The sequence below is a fragment of the Toxorhynchites rutilus genome, chromosome 2 (genome assembly GCF_029784135.1).
Source record: "Toxorhynchites rutilus septentrionalis strain SRP chromosome 2, ASM2978413v1, whole genome shotgun sequence".
NCBI lineage: Eukaryota > Metazoa > Arthropoda > Insecta > Diptera > Culicidae > Toxorhynchites > Toxorhynchites rutilus.
In genome coordinates this window covers 176,433,366-176,446,397 of record NC_073745.1, presented here as the reverse complement: position 1 = coordinate 176,446,397, position 13,032 = coordinate 176,433,366, and the positions used below count along the sequence as shown (strand labels likewise).

At 39.6% G+C, this 13,032-nt stretch overlaps 1 protein-coding gene across 4 annotated transcripts in view; it reads left to right on the top strand.

Annotated features, from left to right (window-relative positions):
- Positions 1-1,324: 1,324 nt before the first annotated feature.
- LOC129771216 (protein vav) overlaps positions 1,325-13,032 on the top strand; it is a 297,434-nt gene continuing 285,726 nt past the window's right edge. For 3 of the 4 annotated variants that reach the window (XM_055774642.1, XM_055774640.1, XM_055774643.1), the window contains exon 1: positions 1,325-1,660. In XM_055774642.1, coding sequence (XP_055630617.1) covers positions 1,436-1,660 — 225 coding nt within the window. In that variant the 5' untranslated portion in view covers positions 1,325-1,435. The remainder of the gene's footprint in view (positions 1,661-13,032) is intronic. The other variant, XM_055774641.1, reaches the window with a different exon arrangement.

The following is a 13,032-nucleotide window of genomic DNA, read 5'->3' as shown; positions in this document are numbered from 1 at the left end:
TTATATCCCCCACCAATTGGAATCATCGATCGATTCCATTCGTGAACATTCAATGGCACTGGCACTTTTGCTCTCCAGTGTATTATACACGTAGTTTCGTATTTTGATATTTTATAGAATAAATATGTCCATTTCACCAATATTCCCAGATTTTGTAGGTACGATTACGTTTTTTTTCTCGTGTAGCCCAAGACGGGTCTATGGTACTAGGTGAGGCCGTTTCGTCACTAAGTGGGTTAGGGGAGCGGTATATGAAAACAGTACGGAAGAAAGCAGAAGGGAAATTATTTGCTTGAAGCGTGAAAGAGACAGACTGATCATGAGCGAGCTTGAGCACTGGCGTATTGTGCTTTGTTTACCAACAAAACACAGTAGAATCCCAAGATGACTGAAAGGTGATTTTAGCAAGTTGGCCCACCTTAGGATATACTTCTAGGCGCCTTGGTGTAGCCCAAGATGCTGAACGATAGGTGTTTCATTCTCGATACTTTCAAGACACGACGTCAGACGAGCAGCGAGACGTAACTTTCAGAATTATTTGCTTTTTGTTTGGGTTTGTGGTTATGGTTTCATAGCAACTCGCAGAGGAAAATAAGTGAAGGAAAAAATAAGCCAATTACTTGTAACTGCCCTTTCCAGATCTTCTGGATCTAGTAATCTCCTTCCCGGTATATGCACAGCTTCCTCCTCCTCCCTGAGCGAAATCAGTGGAGCCACTATTAGCGTTATTTCTTGTCATCATCGCCGTAAGCTGATAGTACTCTTTTCCCCGCCGATGGGAGCCAAACAGAAGTACATTTTGCGAGGAAAGGGAGGCATTGATTGCGCAGCTAGAAGCGAAAAGATATACTAAAAACATCCTTCTGCACTGTTATGATTCGACAGTAAAGCGCGACAGTACGATTTGTTTTGTAAACAAATTTGTTTTTTCGCGAGCAATGACCGAACAGCAATTTTGACATTGCGGTCCACCTATAATACAACGCCTTGGTGTAGTCCAAGACGGGTCTATGGTACTAGGTGAGGCCGTTTCGTCACTAAGTTGGTTAGGGGAGCGGTATATAAAAATTGTACGGAAGAAAGTAGAAGCGTTGAAGGGAATGATTTGCTTGAAGCGTGAAAGAGACAGACTGATCACGAGTGAGCTTGGGCACAAGCGTATTGTGTTTTGTTTACAAACAAAACACAGTAGACTTCCAAGATGGTTGCAGAGCGGTTTTAGCATATTGGCCCACCTTTGCATATTCTTCTAGGCGCCTTGGTGTAGTCTAGATTACATTTTTTGTACCAGTGTACGGCATTTAGCCATTTCTGTACCAACTTCTATAAACGTGTATGATACATTTTGACAACTCAACAGTTTTCTTCATATATCAATATTTTAAATCATATATAAATTGTTGTTTTAGTAAATAGATTGAATTATCAACATTCAATGTATAATATGTCTTCGGCAGAAGAATTATGGCGTGAGTGCGCTGCTTGGCTGACTAGATGTAAAATTATCCCAGCAGATCATAAAGCAAACCAACCGGACTCGGAAATAAAAGCACTGGCAGCTATTCTTCGAGACGGGGTGTTATTATGCGATTTGCTCAATTTTCTCGATTCCACATCCTTTGAAATGAAGGATTTTAACAGGAAGCCTCAAATGGCACACGTAAGTTTTGCTTATCTATTATCAAAGAACTGTAACATCGAATAGAATTCATATTTTATTAATATTGTTTATCAATAAAATTACATTCAGGAAACGATTCGATTAGGTGTGCCATTATTAGATATATGAAAAAAATATTTCAACTGAGATAGTTATGATTATTATTAATTTTAACATTCTAATTAATGACCACAATATTTACTAATTTATCTCAAAATTTCATTAATGTACATTGATAATCACTCTTGATTCAAGTCAAATTTAGAATGTTCATGTTAGCTTGCAGCTTTATATATGATGAAAATCAGAAGATTTGCTTGAGACTGTTGAACAATTTGTTCTTCCGCACGATCGTCGCGCTATTTGGCATACAAATGAAACACAAATTTCTGCATTACTCGGAAATTAACCATGCAAACGAAACCAAAGTTGGCATGTGAAAGTTTTAGGGTGCAATAAATGTTTCTATGATGGTTAGACAGTCCTTCCCCCTCTCAAAGGGGGGGCTACCATACAAATGAAACACAAATTTCTGCATTACTCGAGAATTAATCAAGCAAATGAAACCAAATTTGGCATGTGGAGGTTTTAGGATGCAATAAATGTTTCTATGGTGATAAGATACTCCTTCCCCCTCTCTTAGAGGGGGCTGCCATACAAATGAAACATAATTTTTTGCATTACTCGGAAATTAATCAAACGAAACCAAAGTTGGCATGTGAAAGTTTTAGGGTGCAATAAATGTTTATATGATGGTTAGACAGTCCTTCCCCCACTCAAAGGGGGGGCTGCCATACAAATGAAACACAAATTTTTGCATTACCCGAGAATTAATCAAGCAAATTAAACCAAATTAGGCATATGGAAACTTTAGGGTGCAATGAATGTTTCTATGGTGGTTAGATACCCCTCCCCCCTCTCTTAGGGGTGGCTGCCATACAAATAAAACACAAATTTCTGCATTACTCGAGAATTAATCAAGTAAATGGGCGGGACGAAGTTTGTCGGGTTAGCTAGTTAGATATAATTGTCGAAAATAAAGTTCGTAAATTATTTGGCGATTCACTAGGTTCAATTACAATTACAGCTTCGACCCAATCATTATTAATTTATGAGTAACATTGGCAGCAATAATAGTTAACATTCGTTCTAAGAGTCCTTTTAATTGTTACTAATTACCCATCAGCACAGAGTTGAACTTCACGCGTGGGATTTCAGAATCGTTCCTAAAAAACTGACTAATAAAAAAATGATATTGCATTGTGACCCAAAAGGCTAATCCCCCAGCTATGCTTGTCAATCCATGAATTCTATATCTATCTTCAACTTCGTAGCGAAATTGATTACATTGATTACAGTTTTTTTTTAACAACTTCAATCATGATTTATGATCTATGATTTGCCACTCTTGAACATTGTTGAAGCGATACGTATAACAAAGCCTATAAAACTCGTTTTTATTAGCGATTGTTTGCCGATCCTCTGTGGCCCGCAATCCACTGAACTAAATATATGTAAGTTGGTGACATCTCCTTCATATTTGGTACTCCTACCCTATTTATCAGTAGTCACTTTTGATTCTAGTGATTCGGAAATTCGAAACGATCTTGTTTGATAGGAATATGTTAACTTGCAAATAAATTTACATATGGAGGAGATTTGATTAGAATTGTTGGTCAATCTGTTTTTCCGCACGACGAAACATTCGTAGCAGCTCATCTTCTAATTTTTTTAATACGTTTATTTGTCGTTTGTATGATTAGTTAAAATTATTTACATAATATTTAATCTCCGACAACGACAGGAACAAACTATGATCGATAGGATCGATAGGAGTGATGGATATTAAAAAAAAATATTTGTTTGGTTTCAGTTCCAGCAAAACATATTCTTCGAGAAACTTCTCCAAATTGCGGCTCTCTGAGTGAACCGTTCAAAATGCTAGAATAGCCTATGGCTTGTCTTTCAATGTACAACTCTTTGATGAGATTAAATTCATTATTTGCAAAATGTTCCCAATAGTGCAAAAAGTCTTGCTTGATCTATTCAGTTCCCTATCAAAAAACAGCGTCTGGCATGCTTATCAATAACTGGAGCAGTGTCTAGCGTACCCTTCAAAGTCCTAGATGCTCTTTTAAACCTATCCTTGTACCAATATGTGCAACTTGAAGCGGAAAAAGGTGCTCTTAGGCTGAAACGTACAAAACATTTTCTAGAAGGAGATCTCACAGGGCATATACAAATCCTGAAAGATTTTCTACTGAACACTATAGTAAGCATGAATGAAGACTAACTTCAGTGTTCCCTTCAAAGTGATTGAGTTCAATTGCAACGAATGAGAAGAAAGTGGTCCCAAAACTCGTCCAGGATGTTTTATACCGATGGATCTAAAATTGGTAAATCTATGGGAGCTGGGATTACTGGACCAGGAATCGACATTTCAATTCGAATGGGACAGTTGCCTTCAGTTTTTCAAGCAGAAATACAAGCTATTCTAACATGTACACATATTTGTTTGGCTGGAAAACACAGGTATGCCAGTATCTGTATCTTCTCAGATAGCCAAGCAGCTCTTAATGCAGTAAAGGCATACACATATCAGTCAAAGCTAGTTTGGGAATGTATTCTATCTTTAAAACAGATAGCTGCTACTATCGGAGTTAATCTATACTGGGTGCTTGGTCACTGTGGTATACAAGGTAATGGGAAAGCCGATCTCTTAGCAAGATTAGGGTCTTCAAAAAAAATTCGTCGGGACTGAGCCATTTTGTGGATTATCTACATCATGCATGAAATCTGAGCTCAAAACCTGGGAAATGTCAATGATTGAAGCCAACTCGAGGGCTCTATCAACACCAAAACAATCCAAATTATTCATTACACAGAATAACACGCAACATGCTCAGCTTGAATATGGCAGATTCGAGTACATTAACCGGTCTATTGACCGGACACTGTCTGAGTAGGTATCACCTTAAGAATGCAGAATGTCAATGCAGTACACTAAATCAGCGAAGACTGCGAATTATTGGAAAGGACATTCTTATGTCCAACGAAATTTGGTCTGCTGATCAAAAAAGGAACTTTATAAAGGAAGACCTTCGTGGGGGATATGCAAAGTCCTGGCGCGACTATCACTTATTCCCAGAGTAATGGAACTAACTGACATTGCATACATAGCAAACTGGGGTACACTACAATAGATCAACTAATGGTTGCAGTATTGTACCACTCCTACAGAAGAAGAAAAATCAGAAAACAATATTGTACCGTCTGAATGTAGACAGGCCAAAACCATTCAAAAGCCTGGCAAACTAATCTGATCATAACTTATACCGTTCGATAGCGAAGAACTTGTGCATTATGAATTTTTTTTTATTTTTTTTTATCCAAACAGTTTTATTTTATTAGGCTCATTTAGCAATTCAGCTGTAACAGAGCCGAATTCATTCATGTACATTTTTTATCTTAAGATAACTTTTGTTGTATGTTATACTGTTACCATTTTGAGGCGTAAGAATATCGCTATCTATCGATAAACATTTGTTTTTATCTATAACACAGTAGCCGTTCAGGCGCAAGAGAATTCCTATTCTATCGATGCACAACACATGTTGCCTTTTTTTCGGCGTAAGAATATTGCTATTGTTCGAATGTTCACAGTTGGGCTGTTCACAGCGGGACTGCTGATATGAGGCTTCCGTTGTTGCGTTATTAATAGTGCCAATACCGATGCAGCAGACCGAAAATGTGAGCGGTAAGGGACTGGGATTACCGACACATGATGATTGTTGCGTGAACATAGTAGCTAGAATAACACACAAAGATGGTCAGTTGAGGACCCTGAGTTATGAGCTCATGATCGTTCGCTTAGTAGCGGACACGCAACCACTTAGGCTACGAAGACCCCTCAAACAAAATTGTGTGAAGTTCACTTCAGCGCTTTCTCATTCATGTCTGTAGATTATATACGATGGAATGCAAAAAGCACAGAACAAAACCCCCCAAACAATTATCAAATTGTTGAAGAAAATATTTTTTTGAAGTCCTAATTTGCTAACAAATACATAATTTGGTTTTCGCAAGACGAAAAAACGATTGTCTCGCGCTTTCACATATATTCAATTGGCCATTGAAAAGGCGAGTGCGTCGTATAGAAGTAAGGTCGCGCGACAGAAGGTTGTAGAAGGTTTAATAATTATAAAGTTTAAGAATATTTGTTCTGTTGAATTGTCTTTTGACGTAGGACTACGTCTAATCGGAAGATATGGGGGGTAAAATGAAAATCTAGGTACTGAACAAGTAGGAAAAAATGAAAGATTCTTGTTCGAGCCGTTCGCCGCGAATAATTTTGTCTCAGTGCATCAGCAAATGCACTCCGCTGAATTTACCAACACATCGCTGCAGGCAGTAACAACTTCACAGCGAGAAAATGCAGCCGCACGAGGTCAGGGTTAAAAAGTAGCCATTTTTAGATTCATCACTGTGCTTCCGATGCGTAAAGACGTGAATTTTAAACAATCAAATATTCAAATGTAATGTTAGAGAAATATAGTTAGAAACCAGAAAAGAAATTGTTTTTCATCATGATGTGCGATTCCGTGATTCCGTATTAATTAAGGACAAATGTTAAGTCGTGAAAAATTACACTCCACTCGTTAATTAAGCAACATATTTTGGTCCAATCGAATCGGATTGAGTGCAGTGAAATTACTCTGACTGTTCCGGATAAAGAATCGGAAGTGAAGAAGTGGTTTCGAGTTCCGAAATAGTCGGAAATTTGTTAAGAAAAAATATAGGAGGTTGTGTCCAAGATACAACCGCATTGTTGACGTAGAACTACGCTGTTATTTCATATAAGTCACTTGTTTATACCTTCGGATATTTTTCTATAATGCTGTGAAATTTTTCGCAACAACTGCTTAGTAGAATAATCTTTGAATTGGTTTTTCATTTTAGAATCAGTTGACGATAATTGATTGATGATTCATTCTTGCTCTCGCAAAACAATACACTAGCTGATCGTATGTCGCAATTTATTTCATGTCAATGCATTGAAAATTTACCTCGAACGCTATTCCGGTGGCCTTTTTCGCAATTGACATAGACTCGGCTACAGTCGATTATATACATGTTACACCAGCACCATTATTCCACATCTCATAACTACATCAATATATCAACCGAATGGAAATCGCCATAGCATGCATACAGAACCATACATTGGTGGCTTGAAAGTACTAGGAATACAAATACTTCTCATCATTTTGCGCTATTCTCAAAAGAAACGCTTTTGTTAATATTATCGGCCTCAAAAAAAGTTGCATTACTTTCTCATGCTCGAGAGAAGCGCAGCTGTTACCATTAGTGGAGGAATTTTTGCTACTGGTAAGCGAAACCTAATCATATACAAAACTTCAGAACGACATTTACTTTCATGGTAACTAAACAATCGAAATAAACTCTTTTTGTTAATATCAACAACCTCGATAACAGTAGCAATGCTTCATTATGATCAATATTAGCGCAAATGCAATCCTAGTTGAAGGCAGTTTTGCGACTGCTTCGCCAAAACGTCAGTTTAATGCATTGATGCATTCTCAAAGGCACCAAAGAAGCCGTTTACATTTTCGACCGACGCGCCGAAATCGCCTATTTTGCTGTTGTTCGATGCGGTGATACACTCGCGAAGGCTCGGTTCAGTGCGAGCGCTTTTCACTACACCAACATCGCGTGCATTATTAGATGACGCTTGCCTCGAAATTTCATTGCCCCTGGCAATGCGTTCGTTTTTTGCAGGGCTAGAGCCTGCATCCCTCTTTTTCTTGCTCATCACACACAACGCGAAACGTCCAATTTATGACGCGGGAAGAAAAACGATACGAATAACGAATAACGAACAGAAAAAGCAAACGACGATATCCAAGTTGGATTACCACTGGTGGGGTCCAATCTTAGATCGAAGTGCAGCGAAAGCAAAGTGAACTGGATTGCTCAACAGTCCGATGCCGAATGAAAGTTTGCCTCAGCGAGATCCACTGTTTATACTCAAGGCAAATATTCCCCTTCATTCTTCTACTTTTCCTTTGTTCACGGCAACTTCAAATCCTACGATTTCCCCTTCGTGGTCGTCGATAAGTTGCTCGTTATTGACAGCTCTGTTCGGGAAAGCACACAAATGGACAGAATAAATGTATGGAAAAATGGAAACGCCTAAAGTTTTCATGAATTTTAAACATTTACAAACCAGGGGATTCTAATGTATAGTATATTAAACAAATCTTAGGGAATTTCCGATTCGTTTAGTATGTACATCGCTGAAATCCGTTCGCGGCAAAAATAGTTATTAACGTTAACTTTATTTCATAAAAACGTGACCTGTTTTCTGATTTGGCACCCTTTATGAAAGACGTAGTTCTACGTCAAAATAAATGCGATAATGGTGTGCGCATTCATAACCGCCATTGAAGTTAAGAAGAGCGACGTAGCCATTTTTCTGTGAAGTTGAAATTTTGGTGTGCGGTCGCCATTTTGAGAAGTGACTCATAAATTGAAGAAAATTGACTATTCGAGCAATTAAGTGCTCAACGAAGTGAAGTTAATTGAGGACCCTCTATTAAGTGAAGTTGATCATCACAAAGCTGGTGTTCCGGTTATTCCGCTGTGTCCGTTAGTAGAATCGTTGCGTGAGCATGGAATTGGCTGTGTTCCCAACGGACGTCAGGCAGAAGTCTTAGTTTTAAGTGGTTTTACAGTGGGATTTAGGAAAAACGCCGAGTAAAGTACGTTACTGAGAAGCCAGTGTTTCGGTTTGGTTACCTGTGCCCAGGAGTGTACAGTTGCGTGAGCATAGACTTGGCTGTGTTCCCAACCACCACTGAGCATAGTGTAGCATGTCGGAAAATAGTGTTTTGAAGCAACAGCAAACCGGAAAATCTGTAGCTAGTTCTGCATCTGGGCAGTCTAATCAAGGTTCCTCCACTCCCTTAAGCAAGAAGGAAAAGAAGAAGCTTAATTAAGTTAACGGAAAAGTTGGCTTCAATGGAGAACATTCAAAGAGTTGTTCGCCGTCGTGGCGCAGCTAATGGTAAAGTGACTCGTATTTTAAATATATTCGCCCAAATGAAGAGGAAGTAGTTCAGCTGACGGAAGCTGAGATTAAGGTTTATCTGAAGATGTTGGAGGCAGCGCATAAAGATTTTAACGATGCCCACGACGATATTATAAATGTGGTTTCGGTCGACGACTACGAACAATACGAGGAGTTCGATATCCTTCACGATTCCGTTGCTATTTGTTGGAGGATCAGCTCACCAGGAACAATGCAGCTATAGCGGCAGCTGCTGCGGCCATGTACGCGAGAAACCAGCAGGCGCCGGTTGTAATCCATCAACCGCTCCGCATACCAATTCCCACATTCGACGGCCGTTATGAGAGCTGACCAAAGTTCAAGGCCATGTTCAAGGATCTTGTAGATAAGGGTCCAGATCCGCCAGCAGTTAAGTTATACCATTTAGACAAGTCTCTGGTAGGTAATGCAGCGGGTCTAATCGATGCCAAGACAATCAACGAAGGCAATTATGCCCACGCGTGGAAGGTCTTGGAAGAGAGGTTTGAGAATAAGCGTCACGCTATCGATTCTCACACTCATGGTCTGCTGAATCTTAAGTGCATGACAAAAAAGAGCCATGTAGAACTGCGGAGTCTAGCAAGCATGTGGAAGGTCTTAAGTTCCTGGAGCGAGACTTTGATGGAGTAGGAGAGGATTTCGTGATACATCTACTGGCCGCTGCGCTGCACAACGATGTGCAGTCAACAATTAAGCACGGTGAACTACCCGACTCCAACGAGATGCTTAAGTTCCTGAAGAAGCAAACTTTCATACTGGAGAGAGTCGAGGCTAGTAACCAAAAGTCCTCGATTCTTGTTAAGTCCATGTCTGCAGTCAACAAGCCTGTAGTGCAGAAAGCTCATACTGCCGTTTCATTAAGCGAATCGAAAATTAGTTGTGATTTTTGTGGAAAGGCTCATGCTAATTACCAGTGTTCAGAGTTTAAGGCTCTTTCTGTGTCTTAGAGATTGGTTAAGGTAAGAGAGAGAAATGTTTGCTTTAATTGTCTCAGAAGAGGTCATCGTAGCTTAAATTGTTCATCGGGAAAATCTTGTCAGAAGTGTAAACGTCGGCACCATAGTCTTCTTCATGCCGAGGAGAAACTTAATCAAGTTCCAGATCCACCAATCAAGTCGCTCCCGAAGCCAGAACCGGTAAGGGAAGATTCATCCACATCAACTATGGCGACAGCCACATGTTCAAGCCTGGCTAGCCGCATGCAACAAGTGCTGTTGCTTACAGCGGTGGTCGATGTATTAGATAAAGCCGCATTCGTGTAGAGTTTTGTTAGACAGTGGTTCTCAATTAAATTTAATTACACGTTCTCTAGCGAATAAGTTGGGCTTGAAGCTGGACTCATCGAACTTCACAGTATTCGGGGTGAACAGTATGAAGACTCAATCATCCAATTGTGGGGTTGTACATCTTTCATCAAGGTATAAAGATTTTCAAATGAAGGTAAAATATCTTTTTACTGACAAGGTGACATCAGATCTTCCATCATCGATCATCAATATCAGCGCATTGGAAATTCCTGCTGAATTTCAGCCAGCAGATCCGAAGTTTTTCCTTTCAAGTGAAGTGGATATGCTTCTGGGTAACGAATGGTTTCTCAAGTTGTTACTACCCGGAGAATTTTTGTTGGCTCATAATCTTCCCATACTTCGTGAGACCCAATTTGGATGGGTTGTCGGTGGAGTGTATGATGAAGGTTTGCCTCTGGTGGAATAGTTTACTCGCACACTGTCACGATGGATGAATTAGGTCAGTCCATTCAACTATTCTGGGAAATAGAGGATGTCGTGAGTGCTGATAAGGGTGGTAGCGAAGAAGAGGAATGTGAAGAGCACTTCAAGGCGACTTATCGTAGAGATGCATCCGGACGATACATCGTCCAACTGCCCTTGAAGAAGTCCGTAAGCGAGTCGGGAGATTCCAGGTCACTTCCATTAAGAAGGTTCCATGCGATAGAACAAAAACTTTCGCAACATCCAGATGTAAGGAAGCAATACCAAGACTTTATGGATGAATACGAGAGTCTTGGCCACTGTAAAGAAGTGGATGTAAGCAGGGATCCTACAGATATCATAAAATGGTATTTGCCTCATCATGCGTTTCTGCGACCTTCGAGTACAACTACTAAGTGTTGCGTTGTATTCGATGCGTCTGCTAAGATATCTGGTCGGTCGCTGAATAATGTTATGAAGATTGGTGCTATCAACCAAAGTGATCTGCAGTCTATATGTCTTCGGCAAAAATGTATAGACAGATCCTCGTCGATCATACGCCGCTATCTCGTGTATTCTGGAGGAAGAGTCCTTCCGATCCGCTGCGTGTCCTAGAACTTAAGACAGTAACCTATGGCACAGCTTCCGTCCTGTTTTTGGCAGCGCGAGCACTTTTGCAATTGGCTATCGACGAAGGCTCTAAGTATCCTGTGGCTGCAGATATCGTAAGGAACAATTTTTACGTGGAAAATGCTTTGTTCGGATATGACGAGTTGAATGAAGCAAGCGAAGCTCAAGTGCAGTTAATAGATTTACTGCAGGCAGGTGAATTTCATCTGCATAAATGGGCTTCTAATCATCCTGAGTTGCTGAAACGGATTCCGGAAGACGATCAGAATGAGCTTGTCAGCATTGATGAAAATGGTTCAAGTGAGGTGATTAAAACGTTGGGATTAATGTGGAACCCCGCTCTGGATATTATGCAGTTCGTTTCCGTCTCAAACGTGTGTGAAAAACAGGAAGTGGGTTATATCTATGGTATAACCGCAAGGGTGACGTAGGACTATCGTTGATTTAGAGATCATTTGTATGAAGTTGAATCTGAATTCATTCTGAATGAATGAATATTTGGAGAACTTCGAAAACAAGAGCGTTACGTTGGAGGCACAAGGTTTTATGCATCCAATATTGGATACGGAAATATCCTACTGATGGGGAAGAATAATCTTCAGAAGCTATCCTGTTGATTGCGATTGATTGAAAAACCACAAAACCAAATGTATTTGGTCACAGTGTTACATGGATACAAAACATTCAATTAAACTCTTTCACATGAATATATTTTGAAAATTCCCAAAGGAACTGGCAGATTATTTTCAGTAACGATTAGATATTTCCACATTTTCCTCGATACTGGAAGCCCACCAGTAGTTAATGCTAACTCGATAACCACCTGTTAATAGCACTTGATTGAAACATATTTGGTCACAGTGTTACATGGATAGAAAACATTCAATTAAATTCATTCACATGAATATATTTTGAAAATTCCCAAAGGAACTGGCAGATTATTTTCAGTAACGATTAGATATTTCCACATTTTCCTCGATACTGGAAGCCCACCAGTGGTTAATGCCAACTCGATAACCACCTGTTAATAGCACTTGATTGAAACATATTTGGTCACAGTGTTACATGGATAGAAAACATTCAATTAAACTCTTTCACATGAATATATTTTGAAAATTCCCAAAGGAACTGGCAGATTATTTTCAGTAACGATTAGATATTTCCACATTTTCCTCGATACTGGAAGCCCACCAGTGGTTAATGCCAACTCGATAACCACCTGTTAATAGCACTTGATTGAAACATATTTGGTCACAGTGTAACATGGATAGAAAACATTCAATTAAACTCTTTCACATGAATATATTTTGAAAATTCCCAGAGGAACTGGCAGATTATTTTCAGTAACGATTAGTTATTTCCACATTTTCCTCGATACTGGAAGCCCACCAGTGGTTAATACCAACTCGATAACCACCTGTTAATAGCACTTGATTGAAACATATTTGGTCACAGTGTTACATGGATAGAAAACATTCAATTAAACTCTTTCACATGAATATATTTTGAAAATTCCCAAAGGAACTGGCAGATTATTTTCCAGCAATGATTAGATCTTTCCGGAACTTTCTCGATGCTGAATGGCATCCTAACGGAAAGAGTTCTGCGCGTGTATGTGTCGATCCTTCGCCGTCCACCTCCTCCAGCACGTTAGGCAACGATGTTGTCTTGTCGATGTCCTCACGAAAAATGAATGTGTCTCACCACCAGAATATCGCTTAAGTATGCTTTTTGTGTGTGATTGAATCAAGAGAAGGTGTGGTTTACAATGGCAATTTGGAAGGCAAACTAGAGGGGAATGAACTCTCTGAGCTCGGAACTTTCGGCGACTGAGCAATAATCGATTGCGGGCGCATACAATATTGGATACGGAAATATCCTACTGATGGGAAAGAATAATCTTC